The 23,537-nt window shown below is 37.4% G+C and overlaps 1 protein-coding gene across 8 annotated transcripts in view; it reads left to right on the forward strand.

Moving 5' to 3' along the window:
- Positions 1 to 23,537, forward strand: part of LOC113069923 (nuclear factor 1 C-type-like) — an 87,718-nt gene that overhangs the window by 58,389 nt on the left and 5,792 nt on the right. For 5 of the 8 annotated variants that reach the window (XM_026243049.1, XM_026243050.1, XM_026243047.1 and 2 more), the window contains 8 exons: positions 7,641 to 7,712; positions 8,916 to 8,990; positions 10,843 to 10,966; positions 12,497 to 12,621; positions 16,057 to 16,167; positions 17,926 to 18,110; positions 21,832 to 21,991; positions 23,396 to 23,481. In XM_026243049.1, the coding sequence (XP_026098834.1) occupies positions 7,641 to 7,712; positions 8,916 to 8,990; positions 10,843 to 10,966; positions 12,497 to 12,621; positions 16,057 to 16,167; positions 17,926 to 18,110; positions 21,832 to 21,991; positions 23,396 to 23,481 (938 nt within the window). Of the gene's footprint in view, positions 1 to 7,640; positions 7,713 to 8,915; positions 8,991 to 10,842; positions 10,967 to 12,496; positions 12,622 to 16,056; positions 16,168 to 17,925; positions 18,111 to 20,072; positions 21,318 to 21,831; positions 21,992 to 23,395; positions 23,482 to 23,537 lie in introns of those variants that run through there. The other 3 variants (XM_026243052.1, XM_026243053.1, XM_026243054.1) reach the window with 3 other exon arrangements.

Here is a 23,537-nt window from a genome sequence, read left to right on the forward strand (position 1 = left end):
AGCGTCCCGCGCCCACTCCTTCCTCACAGGCCCCCCGGTATTTGAGACAAGAAGTTAAAGACTGTCATTTGGATGTTGCAGCTGTTGGACATCGTTCCCTCCTCCTCGACTGCATATTTGTGAGGGTTTGTCCTCATTGAATATTGTTTTTGAATGCTTATTTTTCCATTCCCATAAAGATTAAGAAAATTTTATTTTCATTCTTCCATCCCCCCTCTCTCTCTCTCTCTCTCTCTCTCTCTCTCTCTCTCTCTCTCTCTCTCTCTATATATATATATATATATATATATATATATGTATAGGACACCAGTTTGTCGGACCACATAAAAGCACAGGCTTCCTTCATTAATCATCAGCTTTGCAGCATTGACCCTGTTCTCCTTACCTCAGCATCTTCAGAAAAAGATTTAAGAGTAGACATTCCCTCTCTCTCCTTTTCTTTTTATCTCTCACTCTTGTTCTGTCTTTCTCAGAGTGCTGTATGCAGGGTCCAAAATTTAAACTTGTCAAGCACCAAACACAAGTTTAAATGGGTTTTGGCGAGTAAATAAAATTGAATTATTTACCGTTTGGCCACTAACTTGATTATAAGATGCATTATTTAAACTGAATTGTAACAATGCTAGTCAAACTGCAATAATAGAGTCACAGAAAGCACTTTCTAAATAAAATATCTAATACGACTTGAGCCTCAATGGTGAAACCTAAATTAAATTACATTTTATTCAATAAAAGTAATGTCAAATTTGTCCACCATGGCTCAATGTTGTTCCAACATTTCCTCTCAGCTCCCGATTCACAAACTGTTTTTGCTTTTTGACACCTGGCGGCTATGAAAATCTAAACCCGCTGTTGCATTTCTTCTCTGTTTTACCCTGGCGCTCATCCATCTAGTGGGTCTGTAATGAATTTAGATGAACACTGATATTCCTAAGATTTGAAGATAACCCATTAAAACTTTCCCAGTGGATTCATATCCATGCAGGCCCGGGGGCCAGTGCGGGCCACCAGACTGCTAAACACTTAAAGAAACCCCTCCCTATCAGTCTCTCACTTTCACACACACTCTTCTTCAGTCTGACATTCTCATTCAGCTCTTCTCTAGATGTTAAAGACTTATTGACTGGCTGTGATGGCCGTGGTCAGGATCAATAACTCTTATTCCGACAGCTCTCACACTCATCGGAGACAGAAAGAGATGCAGACAGAACAGGAGTTTTGTAGAGATTTGCATTCACTGTTTGTTTCTCAGCAGAAAACAGCATTGAAATCAGAGCTGTGTAACTGATCAGCCGTGCTGGAGAGAGTGACAGAAAATGATACACAGGATTAAACGTTGGCAGAGATATGATCAGAATAACAGGCCATGATGTCTGAGACACACACTTATCGATTGTGCTGTGTTACATTATGTTGCATTGTGCTGTGTTGGATTACCTTATGTTGTAGGATGCACAATATATCTGTAACATATTAGTGTTTTTCAAAATTTATTTTGGATATTAAACAGTTGTGCAAGATGATTTCTTTTAATTTTACATTTAGATTAACTTTTTGTCATCTAACACTCACTTCAAATTATTTAATGTTGAACTTTGCAGATCTTTTATCTAATTTATGTGTAATTTGTATGTTACAGTGATATTAATTTAAGTAAATTAACAATGTGTATTCTTTCTTCATGGTACCAACACCAAAACGCATATGATTGTAATGCGTGTCTCGTTAGTAAAGCCGGTTCTGTGATTAGTGGTAAATGTCCATCACCTGCTTTCAAATGGAATGGCACTTAATGGACAGAGCCGTAGTTCGTTGACAAGCTACGCAATATCGCCTTCATAATCGCATGCGATTAATCTGCGATTATGAACGCGATATTGCATAGCTTGTCAGCCTATTGCATCCTTGTTGTGTTTGTCTGCTTTAGATGGTTTTGTACTGAATTATTGTTATGATGTGTTATGTTATGATGATCAAAAGCCTGGAGTGAGTCTAAAATCCATTTGGTCTGAGGACTCTAGTCAGTTCAGTATTTTGGGCATTTGGTTGTTGATTGATTTCATTAAGTTTTTGCGGCCCAGAATTTGCAGCATGGCTACATTTTGGTTATCCACTGTTTAAACAGTTAAAATACAGAACAAAACTTTGCCTGTTTTTTTTTTTTTCAGGTGTTCTGAGTGTTTTTAGCGGGTTGCTAGTGTGCTGTGGTTGCTAAAGTCTTCAGAAATATTCCTTATAGGCCCAGAGCTAAAAAGAGCCCTTGACCAGGTCTCTATATTTTCGTCCCTGTATAAATGGCTCAATTTCCTCCTGTAAATCCAGAGGATTTCTTTTGCCGTTTGATCACTTTTGAGGCAGCTCTAGTATATCTCTCACCAATAAGTTCAATACTTTGCTCGACTTATCAAATGTTACCATGAAAGTGTTCCAGGATGGTGTGCGGTTATACAAGATTCATAAGGGCTGCTTGTGGCTGAACGACTCGGTTTCATACTAAATTCCAAAGTTGCAATGTAAAGGCACAGCTCATAATTGTTTCAGTATTTCGGCAGACTCAGTGGCCCTCGATCCATCAGTCTCATTGGCTCTGTGCTGAGGGAAAAAGCACCTCTTCCTCTCAGTGATGGAGAACGCTGGGGTGTGGTATGACAATGTCTCCTACTTATCTCTGATATACTTGACTGCGTCTTTGTTTTTCTGTATTTTTTTTTTGTTTTAAAATATTTAATATTTCACGAGATGAAGCAGTTGCCTTTTATGTTTACAAATAATAATTTAATGCTGCTTGCATTTCAAGCCATTAAAATAATTGTTATTGATATGCAAGATATTGATACTTATTTTGCCTTTTGTGCTCACAAAATTAGATTAAAACAGATATTGTAAAATATTATGACGGTTTAAAAGAGCTGGTTTCTATTTGGATATTTTAAAAATGTAATTTAATTCTGTGATGGTAATTAGCATCATCACTCCAGTCTTCAGGGTCACATGATCCTTCAAAAATCGTTCTAATATGCTGATTTGCTGCTCAAGAAACATTTCTCCATTTTGATACAGTAATGCTTTTGATGAAAACTGATTTTGATAAATTGATGCATTTTATATATATATATATATATATATATATATATATATATATATATATATATATATATGAAAAGTTACATATAACAATGAAAAGCTTTTTTTTTTTTCTCCACAAAAATTTGTGTGCGATCACACACATGGTGACCTTAATTATCTGATGAGGTGTTTTGAGCAATTGGAAAGTGTTGAGTTTCTTTGTGTCGATGTGCAGGATTTCTAGAGGAACATTCTGAGCTCAGCTGCAAACTATATGTTTATTTTCTTCTGGGTCTGCGAGAGTGGAAGTTCACTCACTCTTCCTGCCATGACTAACTGTGTAATACCTCATGTTGTTATTTAGCTGTTAGTCACTCTAATGGCTGAAGCCGTGCACAGGAATGTCTTTCACGTAAGGTCATTTCCACAGCTCAGACTTTCTCTCTGACTTTCGTTCTCTGCCAACTCCAACTTTCTAAATCTTCAAAATCGCTGCCAGCCATTTAGCAGCGGCCATTTGCCTCTTAGTCTGTCTTTCTCTTGCTCTCTCTTCTGCCCTGAATGGAGAGAGTTGGCACATGGGCAAGCTGGCACTCTTCAGTACAGTTACTTATACTTTGTTCTTGCTTGAGAAAAAGAGGGAGGGATAGAGTGAGTGTGAGAGATAGAGAGAGGGAGAGAAGGCAGAAAGAGCGATCTAAAATGGCTGCCAATGGCAAACCTCCTCTCTGCTCATGAAATGTCTGCCAAAAAAAAAAAAAACTTAAATGGCTGTGTCGATGTCTGATTCCTGGCTTGAAATGTAGCTTGTATGAAAAGAAATAGAAACAACTTTTACTGGAAGTAACCTCACCTTTACTGCAGTGACGGTTTTAGTATGGAAAGGACAAAAAGTTTTTAAGCGCGGAGCCATTAAATCATCAAGATGCTAAAGAAATTACACCAAGGAAAAATTGGGTTCTGTTGAGGGGGAAGGAAGCAGTCCTCTTGATATGTCAGAGAATATTTCTCGGGTTACTAATCGACTAGACTTACGTGTCCAGATCACACATTGGGTTGTAGTCCAACTAAGGAAAGCTACCGAAGCGTTTCAGAGTTTGAGCACTTTACAAAATGGCGAGCTTGAGAGAAAATGGACGTTGTACAAACACACTTTCATTGCATCATATTTTCCGTCTGCATTTCTACTTCTTTGTTTGCAGAAGCGATTCTTCTGTTATTTACGTTGTGAATGTTACTTGCATTCTCCCTCAGATTTATGTGGAAAAAATAGTTTTACGATTGGATTAGATTGAGTTTTTTCATTATCGTGTCACTTTTTGAGAAAACGCCTTACAAAATGGCAAACATTTACTCCATGGACCACGAAGAAAATGGCCGTCGTTCAAGTACACAGTCTTGCATCATATTTTCCATCTGCATTTCTACTTTTTCTTTCTGGACTTGTGTCGAAAACGAAATGAGGAGCTCTCGGTTGAAGCAACTCCTCTCTTATTTACATTTTAGGTTTTGGTGTCTTCAGCTTCACGGGTCCTTTTGGACACTGAGATGTGTCAGAGGTGCTCGCTGTCAATTCCTCCCTCAAACTGACACTTTTATTTTTTCTTCCCTCCGATTCTCATTGCCAGAGATTTGGTCTGAGGGCTGCCTGCCTAGAAACCGGCGCAGCTTTTGGCAGGAGTGTACGGGACTCTGAAGACAGTCGTGGAGGAGAAAAGCCGAGGGAGAGAGAGAACTGGAGCGTGTCCCTCTGTGTAGCTGGCAGCACTAATCATCCTGGCCTGCGAAGAATCGCAGCGGTGACAGACATGTTTGTTTATGTTTTGTGTTGGGTTATTTTTTATTTTTTATTTGCCGCGCTTTAAAGCATTGCTCATCTTCTCTGGAACAGACTTCAGACCTCTCAGCATCCATCTGTCTCCTACTGTTTAAGGCCTCTCCAATTTTTCATTATCAAAACATTGAGTATTATGGCCCGGGTCCAACCGCTTCCTTTGGAATGTCATTGAACTTTTGAAGATTTGTAGGACTCTTTTTTTCAAGACCATGTGTATTTTACTTGCAACAACACAATTAGGCTGCACTTTGCACATATATTTTAAGAAAACATTTCATATTTCCTGGCATCATTATCCAAGTGGGCGAGACTAGTTGTGATGTTTAAGTCAACATAAAATCACTTTTTTTCTTAATGCACATTCCCTGCCTTATCGTGGTTTACTCAGGGTTTATTTCAACGGTAAAAAATATTGTGTGATCTTTAATTATAATGAAATGACTTTGTTTTCCTGTTACATCACAAACGCCAATACTTTTATTGTATTAACTGTTAAAAAATAAATATAAGAAATTGCAATTGTGTTGATGCTGCTTGTGTGTTTTCATGTGTTTCTTGAGCAGTAGTTTGCGGTCGGCCTCTGAGTCCTGCAGGCCACAAAGAGTGTGAGATTTGTAATGAAGCGTTGCATTCAGACGTGTGCAGCCGGTCGGACTCTCCTCAGCTTTGAACTGGCAGTGGCATGCATCCCATCTGATAGGGAGCTTTCTTATTTATTTATCCAGCTTGAGCTTTTTTACTGGCTTTTCTTTGAACGCCTGCCAGAGTCCTTGCGGTAACCCCTCTATTCTTTCATTCCCTATTGAGAAAATCCTCTGCCGCTGCTTGACTCGAATTTGTTTTATGTGTTTATCTGCGTTTTCCCTCACATCCGTGTGGCAAAGAGCTGGAACGCACACAAATGGGAAGGTTTTATGGTTGGATTAGGTTGTTTTAGCATTATTGTTGCTTCAATGAGTTTACACTTTGGCAATACAGTCCCTGTGCTCTGCCAGGGAAGAGGGTTCAACAAGATTATGTTCGGCCTTGCCAAACAAGTTGAAAAGAAAGAGAATATTTTGCAGCACTTTGATACGGTGTGTTTCTCATTTACAAGGCTTATGAGCCATTTGGCCGAGCCTCAGCTCGTCAGGGTATCAGAACGCATGGCTGTATCAGTAACCTGTGAGTGATTTGTTTAAAACATACAGAGTGTTCGCTTTCTCTGTTGTTTATACAGAAACATGTTCTTCTGTCAGATTAGCAAAGCTATAGCTGACATGATTAACCACACGCTGACATGTCAGAGGTTTCTGTTCACTGAACATACACTTGAATTTAGGAAAGACTCAGAATCTTGGACTCAACTTTTAAAGGTGATGATACACGAGGAGACTATTTTGAGTAATGTTGCTTGGGTACTTTTGCATTGAGAATGGGCAACAAATTTCTGGATACTTTAGATTGGTCATGGGTTCTGTGTCTCACCTGGGTGCCTGTCGACAGCAACATTGCTCGAAAATTTGCCCCATGTGTCATAACATTCATGCGCTGCAATTTGTTCATTATTGGCATTTATAAAAATGTACCACATATAGAATCAGAGTAATCATTCAAATGCTTATTATTTGTATGTTTTATATCCATATTCTGCTGGTGTAATTGTACCAGTAATTCAGATTTTCAGATAGTCCTGTAAAAAGAGCCGTGAATTTAATCATATATTTTATCCAGCAGAAAAAAGTAATATTTTTTTATAATCAGTGGTGTACTGGTTCCTTGAGAATTGGGTATAGTCTTAATTTATGCTCTTTAATTTGTTATTTGTTAATTTGTTTAATTTGTTAAATTCTGTAATTTATGTTGTTATTTTCCTATCTCTTTTAATTGGCTGAGAAATCAAATACACCGCTGGAAATGAACCAATAGTAACTTTTATTAAAAGTAAAAAAAAATCAATTTTTATTACAGAATAAGGCTGAAGATATATTTTATAGTTTCTAAAGCCAACTGTAATAAATTCTATGTCAATTAGCACTGCATTATTCAGATGCTTTTTATTACCTGGAGAAGCAATGTGTGTGTTTATTGTCTTCATGTTTCATCAGTTGACATGTTTCTTTTTATTCAGCATAGCTACAGCATATTTTGCTTTGGCAGCAATAGCTGGTTGCCTTTTTCCATATTAGGGATTTCCTGGCATGTCATAAATTATGACTTCTAGGAGTCTGTTTTGGACTTTCTGCGTGAGGGCGCCCTCTGGCTCTTCCCATATGAATGAAACACGCTGCATGAGAGTGTTTATGCCTCTGTACTGACTGCATCACTGACTTTACTGGGTGTTTGGAGAATATTTGCAGTATTTGTCAGGCCAGTCGGGGCCTGACTTGTACAACATATCGGTATTTAACTTAAGGTCAACAGCCTTTGCATCATGTCATGTTATTTAAGAAATATGTGCAATATTATGATTAATATTTTTTTCAATATAAATTAGGCCTAGTCTTTCACTATAACATATAATAATTTGGTTCAGTGCTTCACAGAAAACCAAATGTTTAAGATTGCAAAGCATAAAAATTGAAGGTAAATGAATGCAACATTTAAGGTCTGATCCACCATAGTGAAAATTGTGCAAAATATGAATATTGACCTGAATACTCCAAGCCCCTTCTTCTTTATATATCTGTTAAGAGAATCTGCTGAGTTGAGGTCTAATGCCTCTCTCTCTCTCTCTCTCTCTCTTTTTCTTTCTCAGAAGCTGAACAGAGCAGTAGTCCTCGCACAGGCATTGGTTCAGATCAGGAGGACAGTCGAGCAGCCACCATGGGTAAGAGAGCACATGTACACACACATTCACACGACCACGCGTACAGGAATACTTGCAGTACACATGCATGTACTGTGTGCTGCAGCATACAGTGTGGTGCAGTCCTGTAAACGTCCTCTCCTGCACTATACAAACATCCTGTTTATACAACGCTACCTATATGCACGGCTTCAAACCAATACCCACACACTAAACCTCTTTCTCTATCTTTGCCCAGTTCATTTCACACTCCTACCCACGTTCCCCTGTTTCAGCAGAGCTAGTCTGAAATGCCAGCACTTTATTATGCATTATGTGTGAATAAAAGTCAGTTTGGGGAAACGTGCGATCAGGACAGTGGCTTTAGTCACATATTCAGTCCTGCTCATAATGCTGTAGTATTATTATGGGATGGGTGGGATGGCTGAGGTACTTTACTGTGTCCATTGGTAACTGTTTAAAATAGGTTTGGCAATCGCTTTCAAATTTTAGTTTAATTTCAATATATATATATTAATATTACATACTGATTAAATGTATGGTTGTAGTAATGCGATTGTGATATACATTACTGTTGAAAAGTTTGTAGGCAGTAAGATATTTTTATTTGAAAGAAATGAATACTTTCATTAATAAAAGTGACAGTAAAGAAAGTATTGCAAAAGATTTCTGTTTCATATGAAAGCTGTTTTTCTCTACAATCAGCATATTAGAATGATTTCTGAAGGATTGAGAGACACTGAAGACTGGAGTAATGGCTGATGAAAATACAGCTCTGCCATCACAGGAATGAATTACATTTTACATTTATATTAAAATATAAAACCGTTATTTCACAATATTACTATTTTTTGTAAAAAATAAATCCAGCCTTGATGTTTTTATGCTTATTAAAATTCTGTATTTATTGCACATATCAATATTTTCAACAAAACAAAAAAACACACACACAAATGAAGGTGATTCAAAAGAAACTTTAGCTGATGAGTGAAACACTGTATCTGAAAGTTCCTGTTGTTTGTAATTCGCTCCAAGCCACGTCTACTGGCTGAACAGCCTGAGCTTATGTAAAACTTCTACATGCATTCATTTAGTAGATGCTTTCACCCAGAGTGACTTAAAAATGAAAACTAAATTCAATTTCTTTGTGCGTGAGATGCTGGTGATATCCTTGTGTTGGAAAGTTCCATCATTTATTCCATGTTTTCTTTATCTGTTTAACAGATGCTCCAGAGTTTCAAGATAGCTTCATAACTTCAGGCGTCTTCAGTGTAACAGAACTGGTGCAAGTATCAAGAAGTGAGATGCTTTTATATTTTATATACTATACTTTATTCGAATTTCAATTTTTGTGTGAACTGTCCCTTTAAAAGCATCTCTGGGAGACCGATGCATTTTAGTGAATGATTTTGTCTGAGTTTCTAGTCTTTTTTTTTTCTTGCCTTCACATCTCATCTGTCCCTTCCCACCTCCCACATAGTCCACATAGCAGGCGCAAGCGTCAGTTTCACAGCCGTTTTATGTCAGGTTTGACAGTTCCTCATTAGAAGGAAAGGAATCCTGCAGGTCTGTCCAACGTAATTGATTGTGTTTAACTGAAATTATTTTCTTCTTCTTCTTAGTTGCCTTATAAATGAGTCAAGTAAGCAAGACCGCTGTGTATCACTCCTCACACCTGTGGGCAATCACAGAGTTTTACAAGTAACAAACAAACTGTTAGATCGCGAATGGATGCTAAGAGCTTGAGATTAATTAAATGTCTTTATTGTGCATTATGCAATTTCATCAGCATTAACCAACATTCTCAAACCAGTTATTTTTTTTTTTAGTCCTACACAATATTTGATATAAGTGTTCATATACTGTAGTTCGCAGTCATACAGTACGTGCTGGAACAATAAGCCCATTGTTCATACTTTGTATTTACATACAACACATTCAGGCATAACTGAACACACACAAAATACAGCCTGTCCATTAAGCCCGAGCAATCACTGTGCAGCTGAACACACATTCACACACAGAGTAATGCAACGATATTAAGAAAGAGGTCAGCTCAGGTAAAAGCAGACATGCAGTGGCACAGATTCCTAAGCTTCACGTGGGCTTAAACATTAATGTGTGAGATTACACCCAAATAATGCAAGTCGTGCTTCAAAACACTAGTTTACTGTACACTAGATAACAATCACTTTTCTGTGATAGTCTATTGTAGACTAGATAACAATCGGCATTGTTAACCATGTGAGTAAAGAGACAAAGACACAGCTCAACACCAAATATTCTTTTATGTGAAGGTGCTAAGGGATTCATAAGGATGTGAACTACAGTTTTTATTGTTCCATACAAGCAGTAATGAGTCATGGCCTTGGTACAGTGGAGGTATCAAAAGCTAGTTCTCTGCCATGGTATTTTGATATTTTTTATGGTACTGAATGATTACTATTTTCCTTTACCACAATATTTACATGATACCTCAGGCTATTTTTAAGAATATTATGATAATTCAATGATACAAGTTCAATAACATTATATGGCATTTTATTGATACCATATCCAAAAAAAAACAAAGTACTTTTTAGTCATTGTTGCGATAGATACATTGCCATATAAAGGTTTGGGGTCGGTAAGATTAATTTATTTTAAAGAAATGTATACTTTTATTCAGCGAGGATGCATTAATATGATCAGAATTGACAGCAAGAGATTTATAGATTTAGAATAAATGCTGTTCTTGTACAAAAATATCAAGCAGCGGGATTGTTTTCAAGATTAATAATAAGACAAGTTTCTTGAGCGCCAAATCAGCAAATTAGAATGATTTCTGAAAGATCATAAAGTTATACTGAAGACTGGAGTAATTCTGATGAAAATGCAGCTTTGCCATCACAGGGATAAACTGCATCTTAAAATACATTAAAATAGAAAAAAATTCAAATGTAAGATATTTCACAATATTGTTTTTACTTTGGTTTTGATCAAAACAAATGCAGCCTTGGTGAGCAAATATTATCAACTCCAAACTTTTTAATGCTAGTGCACGTTATATATATATAATATAGTTCTACACCACTTTTTTGTTAACTGTTTCATGCTTATCATAATGTGTGTGTGTGTGTGTGTGTGTCTGTGTGTGTGTGTGTGTGCGCAGCACCAGTGGTGACGGGTACGGGGCCGAACTTTTCTCTCGGAGAGCTGCAGGGTCATCTTGCTTATGATCTGAACCCTTCAGGGGTGGGAATGAGGAGGACCCTTCCCAGCACCTCCTCTAGTGGGTAAGTACACACTTCTCCACCATCTACCTGCAGCAGGTTCACCTCCTCTTGTCAAAGCCACTGTGTCCTTCAGCTACTTTTGACTGGTGACTTTTGACCTGTGTTTGTGCATGCATACGTACAGTAAAGAATCAAAAAAAGACACAGAAATTAAGCCACATCTGGTTATCAAAATGCAAAATTAAAATAAGGAATCCATCCATGTCCAGCTTTGATAAGTCTTGAACATCCTCTGATTCAGTCCAGTGGTTCAGTCCGATGTTAATTAAGGAGTGAACCAGATACTTTACCAAATTGTCCACAGTTGTTGTCAAATTTTTCTTTTCAGTGTCTGATTTATGATGCCCTTTAAGTAATGACCTTTGATCTTTTTCAAAAGGCACTGTGATTTTTATTTATAAGATCTATAGAATACTTTTATTCAGGTATCATATATGTATTTAATGTAGTTTACTTTCCCTAACTGAAAATATATCTGTCCACTGTATTAAGTCCATTTGCTCGCTGAGCATTTAAGTAGGAATTTCCATTCAACTTAAAGACTGAAGTAAATGTGGCAAGCATGTAGGACTCTAACATAATTTACATATATATTGTCACGGGAGCCAACGACAGACACAGTGGGCGTGGCGTCAGGCCTCGGAGAGGCTTTTATTAACAGAATTTTTTTTTTATTTTTTATATGTATCGGAGGGTTAACTTTGATTTAACTTTCACGTCTGCTTCAACAAAAGCTGTAGTGGCATCCAACCCAGTTACCTCAAGACCAGAACCAACAGCAGCTACACTGTTGAAGATGTTTGTACGCCAGCTGTTGTTTTTGAGTTTGGTGGTCCTTTGTGTTGCCATGAATGCAACAGCCTGCAGCAGTTGCTGATTGGTTCAAACCAGAATTTGTTTGGCCTCTTTATCCGAACCAGGCTGAAACTGTGGAGCATGTGAGATTTCAGGGAGGTTAGACAAGGCTTTGGGAGTTTTAAATGTACCTGTCAGCATCTCTCCATGATAAATGTTGGCTGTTAACTATTTCTATATTGGCTGAATTAGACAGAGGGAGCCCGAGGCATTTTGAGCTCAATACACCAGTACAGCTCGGTGACAGTAACATTTGTCATGTGTGTGTCACGGCAAAAACCACCCCAGGCAATGCACAAAGCTGAATAAAAACATTGCAAAACTAAATCCTTACATGCACCTGGGAAAGATGGGTGAGTGTAAAAGAACACGGCCCCTCACTCTGGTCTGCTGAGGGCAGTTTATTTGATTTATCTGCTTTTGTGGTTAGCCAAAGCCTCAGCCCTGATTAATGCATTTATTTTCTATTAAACGCACTGCAAAGCTAAAACAAAAGGTGAATTTTGGCAAACTGCTCATCGTAGCTAAGTGCCTGTAAAAAGCCGGTCCAAAGGAACATCCATAAGACACGTCCAGACAGTTTAGGAGAGCATTTGTTCATCTGTGTGAGAAATAAGATTTGACTAAATGCTTGGCTCTGTTATTAATCTTTTCCTTCTCTTTCTCCTTACACAGAAGTAAGAGACACAAGTCTGGATCCATGGAGGATGATATAGACACCAGCCCAGGGGGCGAGTACTACACCTCTCCCAACTCCCCTGCCAGCAGTTCACGCAACTGGCCAGAGGAGATGGAAGGAGGTGAGCCTTGTGTTTGATCTTACAATACAGCATTTTAACATAGAAATACAGAGTTGCAAATGGAAATAAAAAGTTTCATTTGCTTTGCTTTCATTAAAGGTTCATTCCATGAACTTATTGGGCAATAACTATAGAACTGGGCCATAAACTTATTACAGGGACAATCCCTCTGGAGCGACCTGGATTAAAGCACAATGGTGACTTACAGTATATTGATTGTACCAGCAACCTTCCAGTTTCCTTGATCCTTCACTACACCAACCATAATGACTTTCTTCTTATAGATAATAGATTCAAGATTTTCAGTGGTTTTAAGTTATTATATTAATAGTTTTAACTATTTAATAGTTGCAGCCTTTACAGATTACCATACAAACATAATGACATAGAAATGCAAATAATTTGTAGGAGAATCTTCTTCCTGCTGTCAGTATGTGTATAGATGGAACTGAAATGAGATGCAGTGAATAGTGTGAGAACTAATCGATTTGTCGACTAGTGGGTGCCTACTGTGCATGGAGTTCATTTTTGTAGCACTTTCAGATAGTGAATGACAAACATATCAGGTTTTCAGCTGCAGTAGAGGAAGTCTAAAATCACAAGCTTAGACTGAACTTGGATTTAAATTTCCTCAACGTATTGCCAAACCCTAATTAATTCATGAACTCTCGTTTTTTGTGAAAGTTTGCAGAAAGCTGCACTGCTTTGTGCACTCTACACTGTACTGTTCTGTACCTCGGAGCAGTATTTGCTGTTTTTTATACTGACAGAGGCCTATTTGCATGGTTATAGTACGGTCTTTGACCTTTCAGTTGTCTACTCCTCTGCAAATATAATTTTTCCATCATCTTCAGATCTTCATGAAGCATTTCTTAGTAAATTAATTACAACTAGAATAACTGGGTTGGCTGGTTTACTGCTGTGCTCATCATGCAAATTTGTGGCTTTGTTTTGAGGCATTTCGATTTATGTAATCATATGGAAGAAATACATTGGGAATAACACAAGTCTGACAGTGCATATCAGAATCACCTGTGATGCTAAAGCATAACCAATGAATGAAAAGGTATCAAGAATCACTGCCTTCGAAGCTGTGAATAGCTGAGGGGTTTTGACAGCCATCAACCCACCATAAAGATCTTTAAAAAATCATTTAAGACAGGTATTTTTATGCTGAAGCAGCTCTACTAAGTTCAGATCAAGTAGGGCAAGCAGTAGATATAGAAACCATACTGTAATCCACCTCTCTTGAATTAGGGGAAGTTTCTATGAGCAATCTATGTAGGGAAAGTTCCGTTTGTGGGAGCAAATATAGGATGTGTGGTTCGTAGGTGCAAATGCAGTGTTGATGTTAGTTCATTGTTTGTACTGAAACATATTCGATTTTGAGTGATCTTGCATGGTGTGCTTTTAATAATATGTCAAATTAGAGTTCAATGGAATGCTTTGGTCTAAAACCTAATGAAGAGAGCAGTTTAAGGTAACATATTAGACTCCTGATAAGAAGGCTGTTTATTTGAATTATTTTGCCTGATAGGATAGCTTGTTTTGACCGGATTCTAAGGCTTGTATGCTTTCTGGAGAATGTAATCCCATAATGCATTGTTACGAGCTCTGAACACAAATAAATCCCAGAGACTTCTTTTAAAACATTGCAAAATCTTACCCAAATTTTTGAACGGTTGTGTAAATATAGTTATGTGTGATATATGATTATTACATAACCATTCAAAAGTTTGAGGTTGGTAAGATTTTTTTTATGTTTTTGAAAGATGTCTCTAATACTTACTAAGGCTGTAGTTATTGAATCAAAAATACAGTAAATATTGGGAAATATTTTTACCATTTAAAATAACTGTTTTCTAATAAAACATCTTTATGAATATATATTATTTTTCAATGTTGAAAGATACATTAACAGTTTATTGTAACTGAAATTATTTTACCCATTGATTAATTTACCTGTTATTTTTGTTTATTAAGAGTATTGCGCCATTAGCTTAGAAACATGCTAACGAACATGAGGTTTTAAGATGGTTAAGACTCAGTTTTGTTTAGGAAGTAGGCCTAGGAGGCAAGGCAGCTTGTTTTGAAAGAGAGCTAAAATGCCTTAAATAAAATAAAAAAATTACATGCATTTTCAATTAATTTGCATGCATTAAGTCATACAGTTTAATATTTATTAATGAGCAAAAATGTTTCAAGTTTGTTGCTCCAGATCAGCGTTAAAACCTTATTGTGAGATTAGAAAGGTGCTGAGTTGCTGTTTCACACCTTGCATAACATCTGACTTCTGTCACACCCTTGTGAATATACATTAACCCTCCAGCCAAAACTGTTGCTTAAGATCTCAGGAGACCTTGCTTCACCCCTCACTATTGATCCATAGCCAGCTTGAATCTGAAATCCATGTGTATGAAGTATCAGCACTGGTCTCATATCAGCCTCTAGGACAAATGCCATCACTGTACTCACAGTTGAACCCCCTGCGATGGACCAACCCTGCCCACTTAACTTCCTGTCTTGACATTCCTAATGAGTTTCTCTTTAACAATCTCCCAGCTGATTGCTCTGGTCTCATGCACCTTTGGTTTAAGCTCTGAAGGATAAAATGCGGAACTGTAATGTCCCTCAAGGAATGTTTCACTCAAAAATGGAAATCCTGTCATCATTTACTCACCCTCATGTCATTTCAAACCTGTTTGACTTTTTCCGTCTGCGGAACATAAAAGAAACTTTAAAGAACGTGGGAACCCATTGACTTTTAATGTTCGGAAGAAATATACAAATCTGCTTTTGTGTTCCACAGAAGAAAATAAGTCAATCTGGTTTGACGTGACATGAGGGTGTGTAAATGATGAAAGAATGTTCATTTCTGGGGGAACTATCTCTTTAAATGGCACCCTAAAGCCGCAAACAATATGAAAGAATGTAGAAGATCTCCACATATCCTCCTTTAAAAACAAGGCAGTTTCTGTAAACTTATTAGGAAAAGCTTCCATATCGGCAAGGTTCTATATAGATCACTCTGACATCCATATGGAGACTGTATCTTTACTTTGACCTTAAATAACCGATGCAGATCATTAGCTACAGACTTGTTTTCCCATAATCCCATACGTCTGGCTGCAGAGAAAGAGTGCATTTTCTGCATTGCACTGCTGCACTGTTAAAACTGTGGTTCTCTCGTCACACTGCACCTCCTTGTGGTCAGCTGTGGTAACTAGAAGCATTTGCTGTGACCTGACAGAAGCATCGAGAGTGACCACGCATTGCTCAATAATTAGCTGACTAAGCTTTCCTTTAGATTTAGAAAAGTTGTCCTTGTATAGAACAATGGAGCTGAATGTGCAGTATTTCATATAAGCGAAGCACACGCTCTCCTCTCTCTCTCTCTCCTCCATCTCTGTCTACTCTTCTCTCTTTCTCACACAGGAATCTCCCCTACAGTTAAGAAGACAGAGATGGATAGTCCATCTCCTCAGGAGAGCTCTCCACGTCTCAGCTTCACACAGCACCACAGACCTGTCATTGCAGTGCACAGCGGTGAGGGGACAACACACACGTGCAAATATCTGTCTGTTCTGTCATCACACGCCTGCACACACAAACACAGCAAATGACTAGCTGGGAGAACAAATATACAAATTCTACTGTTTACTAATATACAAATATACAATTTCTACTGTTGTGTTTAGTTATCCAAACTGTCTCCTCTAATATCAACATACAGTATCATGTACAACCCACTTATATAAGGCTCTGTAAAAAAATCAACATGATTTGCGATTCTCATTGTATTTTGAAACCTTAAATTTGAAGTTTTTGGGATGAAATGAACTAGAAAAAATGTAGGGGCTTTATTTTAGCCATCAGGAAATGTTTAGATGGTGAAAAGTGGGAATAATATACCAGAATTGAGCCACTCTTCGTCTAAAAATAAGTAGTCTAAATAGTTATTTGGCTACTGGTTAACACTTTCTTAAGGGATGTCAGCAGAAAAAGAAAGTTATTACACTTTGATGAAAAATTATAAAGTCAAACCATTTTTTCCTTGGGAATAACATTAATTTTTCATGTTGAGACCAAGATTGTGCATTAAAGTAAGTAGTGACAGATTTTTCCTTCTGTGTTGTGAAGTACATTTGCATGAAACAGATAATTGAAATCTGAATACACCTGAAGATCTGAATGCATGTGAATGTAAGAAAGGTTCTTGTGAAACATATGAAACATGCACAGATAAATGATTCACAGTTTAATTGGGCTGAGACGAGAGTACTGTCAGGTCATTTCTTATAGTAGTACAGTGACCCGTCGTCTCCAGAGCCTCACAGCTAGCTGAGTTATGCTCAAACAATTAGTCTGGATGGATGAATTGGTGGAGCGTGTCAGCCATATGCTGCCTGCACCGTAACATCAAGCTGATATTACCTCTGCTGGGCTTTGTCAAATGTGTTACAGCATACAAAGTGTTCTGTAGAGAGTTATGATTGTTAAATATGACAGGGAGGTGTCATCTCAACAAAGAGCTCTTTAATTATGATGTTGGTTATACACTATGCAGCTTAATCAGATGTGTAACTAAAATGCAAGGCATGAGCGTTATCGTTTTTGTTTATATACAGGTACACTAATGTTTAAATGTTATGGGATTGGTACGATTTTTAAAAAATGTTTTTGAAAGAAGTCTGTGAAGAAGTATGCTCACCAATTAATTTTTGTAATTACTCCAGGCTTTAATGTCACATGATTCTTCAGAAATCATTCTAACATGCTGATTTGGTTCAAAGTTGAAAATATTAACGTAATAATAGTATTATTTCAGTTTTTCAGGGTTCTTTAATAAATAGAAGCTCGGAAGAAGAGCATATATTTGAAAATGAAATATTTTGTAACATTATAAATGTATTTACTGTCACTTTTGATAATTGAATGCATCCTTTAAAAAAAAATCTCACTGATCACAAACTTTTGAACAGTACTGTTCTTTGATGATGTTATTTAAAACTACATGCCAAATATTGTTTGTTTCAAAGCTGAAGTCCACAGGTATTGATTTTGACAGGAATTATTAACAGAATAATTACAGTTCTGTCATTCTTTACTCACCCTATTGTCCTTTCAACTTATAGGACTTATTTCTTCTGTCGAAAATAAAATGAGATATGTTAATAAATGTTCATGCTGCTCTTTTTCATACAATAATCAGGAACTGAAAAGTACTAAAAAGTAGTAAATGCACCAATTGTCTGTCAGCAGATACTTCCAGTAAATAAGGCATTATATCATTATGTCTTTCAGGTCTCTCTCGGAGTCCACATCCCTCCTCGTCTCTGCACTTCCCTGGCGCTCCTATTCTCCCCCAGACTGCCTCCACCTACTTCCAGCACACGGCCATCCGGTACCCCCCACACCTCAGCTCTCAAGACCCGCTCAAGGATCTTGTCTCTCTGGCCTGTGACCCGTCCAATCAACAGCCCAGCCCAGTAAGATCATCCCATTGAGCAAGCTGATACACTTTATATAGACATCAGCTTTCATTCACACTCTAACAATCATATATGTGGATATGTGAAAACATATCCAAAATTACCCTATCATCAGCATCACATGTTTAGTTCAACCAATCAGCAGCCATATGGTCCCTTACATGAGCCTAGCACAGCTCGGAGCCTGCCGTGTAAATTCATATTCAACAATGGATTTGTTAGTATGCCAAATTAAAAAGGAGTTGAATTTGTACGTAAAGGGGTCATATTTCCATGACAGTCAAAAACTGTGTGGAATAAAACAGCAAGTCTGATTGTCCTGACTTAGTGGATGCCGCTCATTTGATATGCAACGGGAGCATTTATTAAATGGACAGTTCACCCAAAAATTAATATTGTGACAGAGTGGAAGTCAGTGGTAACCAAAGCTGTCTGGTTACCAACATTTTTCATTAAACTTCTTTTGTGTTAATCAGAAGAAAAAAAGTCATACACGTTTTGGAACGACATGAGTATGATTAAATAATGACAGAATTTTCATTTTGAGTGAATTATCCCTTTAAACTTTTAAAAAAGGATCATTTAATTCTTCAGGCCAAGTAAATGTAAAACAGCTAAATTTTGGTAGAAAAAAAAAATAACATCAGTGGACTTCGGAGAGACATTTAAATAATAATAAATCCATGTTATGACCCCTTTAAATTAAACCAGAAGGGATTAATTAGGAGATTGACTGCTTGCTTCCTGCATCTGCATTATGTATTTGTGTGTGCAAGTGAGAGAGAGTCAGACAGAGTGGAAAAGAGACAGATAAACATGCCATCATGTGCCCTACATGGATCGTAGCCCGTGTAATCTGAACCAAAAAAGAGCTGACCGCTGTCTTGTAGAAGCATGCAGCCTCGACACGGTCAGATTTCACCCTTTCCGTTAAAGCAATCTGCAGTCTAGATACAAGCATCGATAAGCCCTCTTTCCTTCACAACTGCTCAAAGACAACAGATGAAAACCTATTTGGCTGAGTATACAGGTGTATTTAACTTGAAGCAGCGCTGTGTAGACTGATCATTGTATGACATCAAAGTATCATGACCGCTATAGAGAGCAGATGCTCCTTATGCTTTCGAATCATTCTCGTGGTACTTTGATGTCATACACCGATCGCTCTGTGCAGTGCTGCTTCAAGCAACCTTTTAACTTATCAGGGGCATGGCTACAAGCTGAGTGGGGTTTGGGCTGTACCCATTCAAAAACACTGCTTGTTTGAAATTTTAGTGATGTTTAATTGAGAATGCTTGTTTCAACTTAAAGTTGATCTTAAAAAAAAATACTAATGAGCCTATCAAATGTATACAGTGAATGAAATGCCAGTTTACATAAAATGAACTGATAAAATGTTAACCTTGCCAAATGTAAAAATATTAATATGCCTAAATTCTCTTTTGGCATTTAAAATGATTTATTTTAGTTTTTAGTGTTTCATTTTTTATTTATTTAGACCAACAGCTGGAATTGGCCGTTTATTGGTTTTTGGTCAATTATTGGTTATTGGTACATGAAAATAAAGATCAAATTATCAGGTAAAATGTCTATATATATCAGCGCATCCCTAAGCACTTTAAAAATTATACAATCAATAAGGTATGACAACATATGTTTTTCCATTACTTAAACTCAAATTAAAAAGTTATTGAAAATAATTTAACCAATTTCTCTTCATTTTTACACAAGTTACCCAAGATGCAGAATTTTTTAAGTTAGTTTAATATAATTTAAGTTGAAATAACGTGTAACTTTTTAAGCTGAAGTGCATGGAATTTTTTTACAGTGTATTTTGCATTACAGCGGTAGTGTCATATATTTAAAATATATGCTAAAAAAACTTTATTTGAGTGTTATTTCTTCTCATTATGACATAATGTTCCGGATGTCATCTGAGTAACATCACTGACTCAACAGGGTGATCAGCTCTGGAAAGATTCTGCTTGTTCTGACTGTAGACCAGGAATACGCACTGGCTGGATGGCTTCATTCTGACAGTGATTTGCAGAACTACACAAAGTGTGAACGGCTTCTCACTTTATCCTCAGGGGTGCCTGTAGGAGAGTCAAATGCCATTTCCACGTCAGGCAGAGAGAGCGAGAGAACAGGAAATACAGCCAAGAAGGAGGAGGACTCTGTGTCTAGGGGTGTTGCTGATGTTGGCACAAATATGGGGGAAGAGATAGAGACACACACATTTATGAATCTTGCCCTGTGTCAGCCGTGCCCCGCAGATTCTGCAGACTCATTGAAATTCCCCCTACTGCAGTCTGACCGTAGCCAAGCAGTCACAAAGAACAGCCGCACCGGCCCACAATGCCGCTGACTCACTCACCAGCTATTGTTGTGCAGGGCAGTGAGTGTGCAGTTTTACTCCGAGGGAATGCAAACAAGAGCCAAACCCTCTGAGAGACAAAGAGAACATGATGGAGGGTTTTATGGATTTGTGGCCAGGGTAGAACGATAGAACGATGCATAATGGTCCGTTCGCTAGAACAGTGTGCACAACGTTACTCTGTTTCTTCCACATAACTGCTGATGGCAGGGGGAGGTGGAGATATGTGACTGGACTTTATATTTTCATCAGATACCAAGTGATTTCTTCCACTTTAAAAAATGTATTAGCTAAAGAAATTAAGTACTTCAGACAAATACAGCTTGTTTGGAAAAATATCTGCTCCTTCGACAATCCACAGCAGCTCTTAAATGTTACATGCAAATTTAGACATCAAAATATTATGCTTTTTAGTATGAAAAATGAATAATTATTTTGAGATTTCCTAAAGACTACATTATTATTAAAGTATACGTTTGCCAGTTTTCAACAAACTTTGTATTGTTACAATGTCAGTAGTGTAAATGAATAATGTGTATTCTTTCTCTGTTACACACACCCATCTCCGCTTACAGACAGTTGGATTGAACCCAATGTATTATGGGTGTTGAAATTTCTTTCCCTTTTTGCCAATGGGAATTCCACCACCCTTTTATTTATTTATTTATTTTTCTAGTCATTAAGCAACTTTTTTCTCTCTTTCAAATATCAACAGAGATAGTTATGTACTGTTTTTAATTGTCTATGTAACTATTGGCGTAACAGGATTTATTATCTGTAACGTAGGATCTAATTTTCAAATAATAAATAGAATATATCACTGGCAATGCCAAGGTCATGCATGAACTGATGAATACTTTGTATACGCTGAATGCAATGTAAGTAACTTAGGATATGAGCATCTGCCATTTATTACATAAAAGTAACATGAAATAATTTTTACAGTTAACTGTGCCCTCATTGTCATGCATTTTTATCAGTGTCAGTTTTAACGAGTTTGAAATCTTTGTGGCGTTACATTGCACTTTTCCAATTAAGTTGGAAATTCCAATTTTTAAACTGAATGGAACACTGCATTAGTTCACCAAAAATGTTATAGAACTGTTAAAATCTTCCATGATGTCAACCATGATATTTAGCTGGTAGTCCTAAATATGCAGAGATCTTTTAGCATTGAGAGAAAGCACTGAGAGTTTTAGCATTGAAGAAAAAAAACAGAGCTAAAGAGAGAGTAAGACAAACACAGAGACAGTAGATGCATGTATTATGATGTTAGCTGTGTTGAGGCAGTGAGGTATCCCTCCCCACAGTGGCTGACTATTGCCCTCTCTTCCTCTGCAGCTGAATGGCAGTGGTCAGGTGAAGGTATCCAGTCACTACATCACCTCTCAGATGCTGGCCCCCCCGCCACCCCCCGGCCTGCCCCGTTTGACGCTGCCCCCAGAGTCCAAATCCAGCACCACCTCTGCAGACGCAGCTGCCAGCTCACCCACCTCCCCCAGTAAGTGGGACTCTTGCAACCCGTCCATTCGTTCACCCTCTCTGTCCCACCTCTGACCATAGCTTTAGCTATAAAGTCAAGTCAAGTGACAAATAAAAGGCTAGAGTTAAAGGCCAGGATTTAGTAAAGTATACCTTTATAGAGTGATTAAATTAGCAAGAAACCTTATAAACGAATCAACAAATGAAGATGGCTGGCTCAGAGTTAGTGGTCTGGCTCATGTAATGAACCATTTACACAGTCACAAAGACACAACACAGTTGTTTTGGCTGCTTGAGTGGTCGACACATTTTGTTATTTTATCATATCACATTTTATATACATATATTTACTTTATATAATATTAGGCATAATATTATCATTATACAATATACAATTTTTATTAATTTTAATTTTAAATAAATGCAGCATTAGTAAGCATAAGAGACTTCTTTCAAAAATGGTAGTGCATTTAAATGATTTATTTATATTAACAATCAGAATAAACAATGTTTCATATGTTTTTTTTAGTTAATTAGCATAACTATAGGCTTTTTACAGTTGGAATCAACGTTGCAACTAGGAACAAATTATATATATAATTATATAAATTATATATATTTTAAACAGCTTCATAGTGAACTATCTGCTATTAAAACAATGCTGATTTCAGTGTGAGAGAGAAACAAAGCAAGTGTCTTTCTATCAGTAAACCCTATAAACAACACAGATACATTTGGATGACAACTCGATCAGCTCTAATGGACCAGTGCTTGCTGCCTTGTCCATTAATCATGCTAATTTAATTATTAATGCAGAGAACAGATCAATATGTTCACCATCCTCTGAGCTGCAGAATCCCTGATGATCAATCGCCTCACTACGCCATCTCACACAGTCGGACTCAATGCTCAGCATGATTATTCAGCTAGAATCACGTCCTGTAATCACGTCAGCCTATCCAAAGGCCTGTTTGATAAAGGTGATTCCTTATTTAATAACAAGACATGGAGCATTTCCAAAGAAACATAAGAAAGCACATCAGCTTCTGTAATTGCTGATAATACAGTTCTTAAGGGATGAAGACGCACATTCACTAACAACAGACTGAATTTACATAAGCAGACAACAGAATGAGCCTACGCCACACAGAATATTTATTTACTCACTCTGATGGTAACAAACTCAGAAACTGTGACTCATTCACTGTCTGTGCGAAACAGATGTACACACTCAAACTGCATTTTAAATCAGTACTGAATATAGTAATATTAAACTGTGTTTTTAACCGCTAAATCCACCGGGAGCCAGATATTGAAACTTGACATTACAGAGATTTGCATCATGTTTAGAATTTCTCATCTTGTTGATGCTCTCACAACTTTATGGTCCCATTTTAATCCAATTTCTCTGTTTTTCTTTCAGCTTACTCTGCTCCCGGGACGCCACCTGCCAACCGCTCCTTCGTAGGAATTGGTTCTCGAGACACTGGCAGTCTGTATCAGGCACAGGTATCACAACACAAACCTCCATGTACATTTTATTTGCACACAAACTCGGGTCATCC

Source organism: Carassius auratus, unplaced genomic scaffold (genome assembly GCF_003368295.1).
Source record: "Carassius auratus strain Wakin unplaced genomic scaffold, ASM336829v1 scaf_tig00002576, whole genome shotgun sequence".
Lineage (NCBI taxonomy): Eukaryota > Metazoa > Chordata > Actinopteri > Cypriniformes > Cyprinidae > Carassius > Carassius auratus.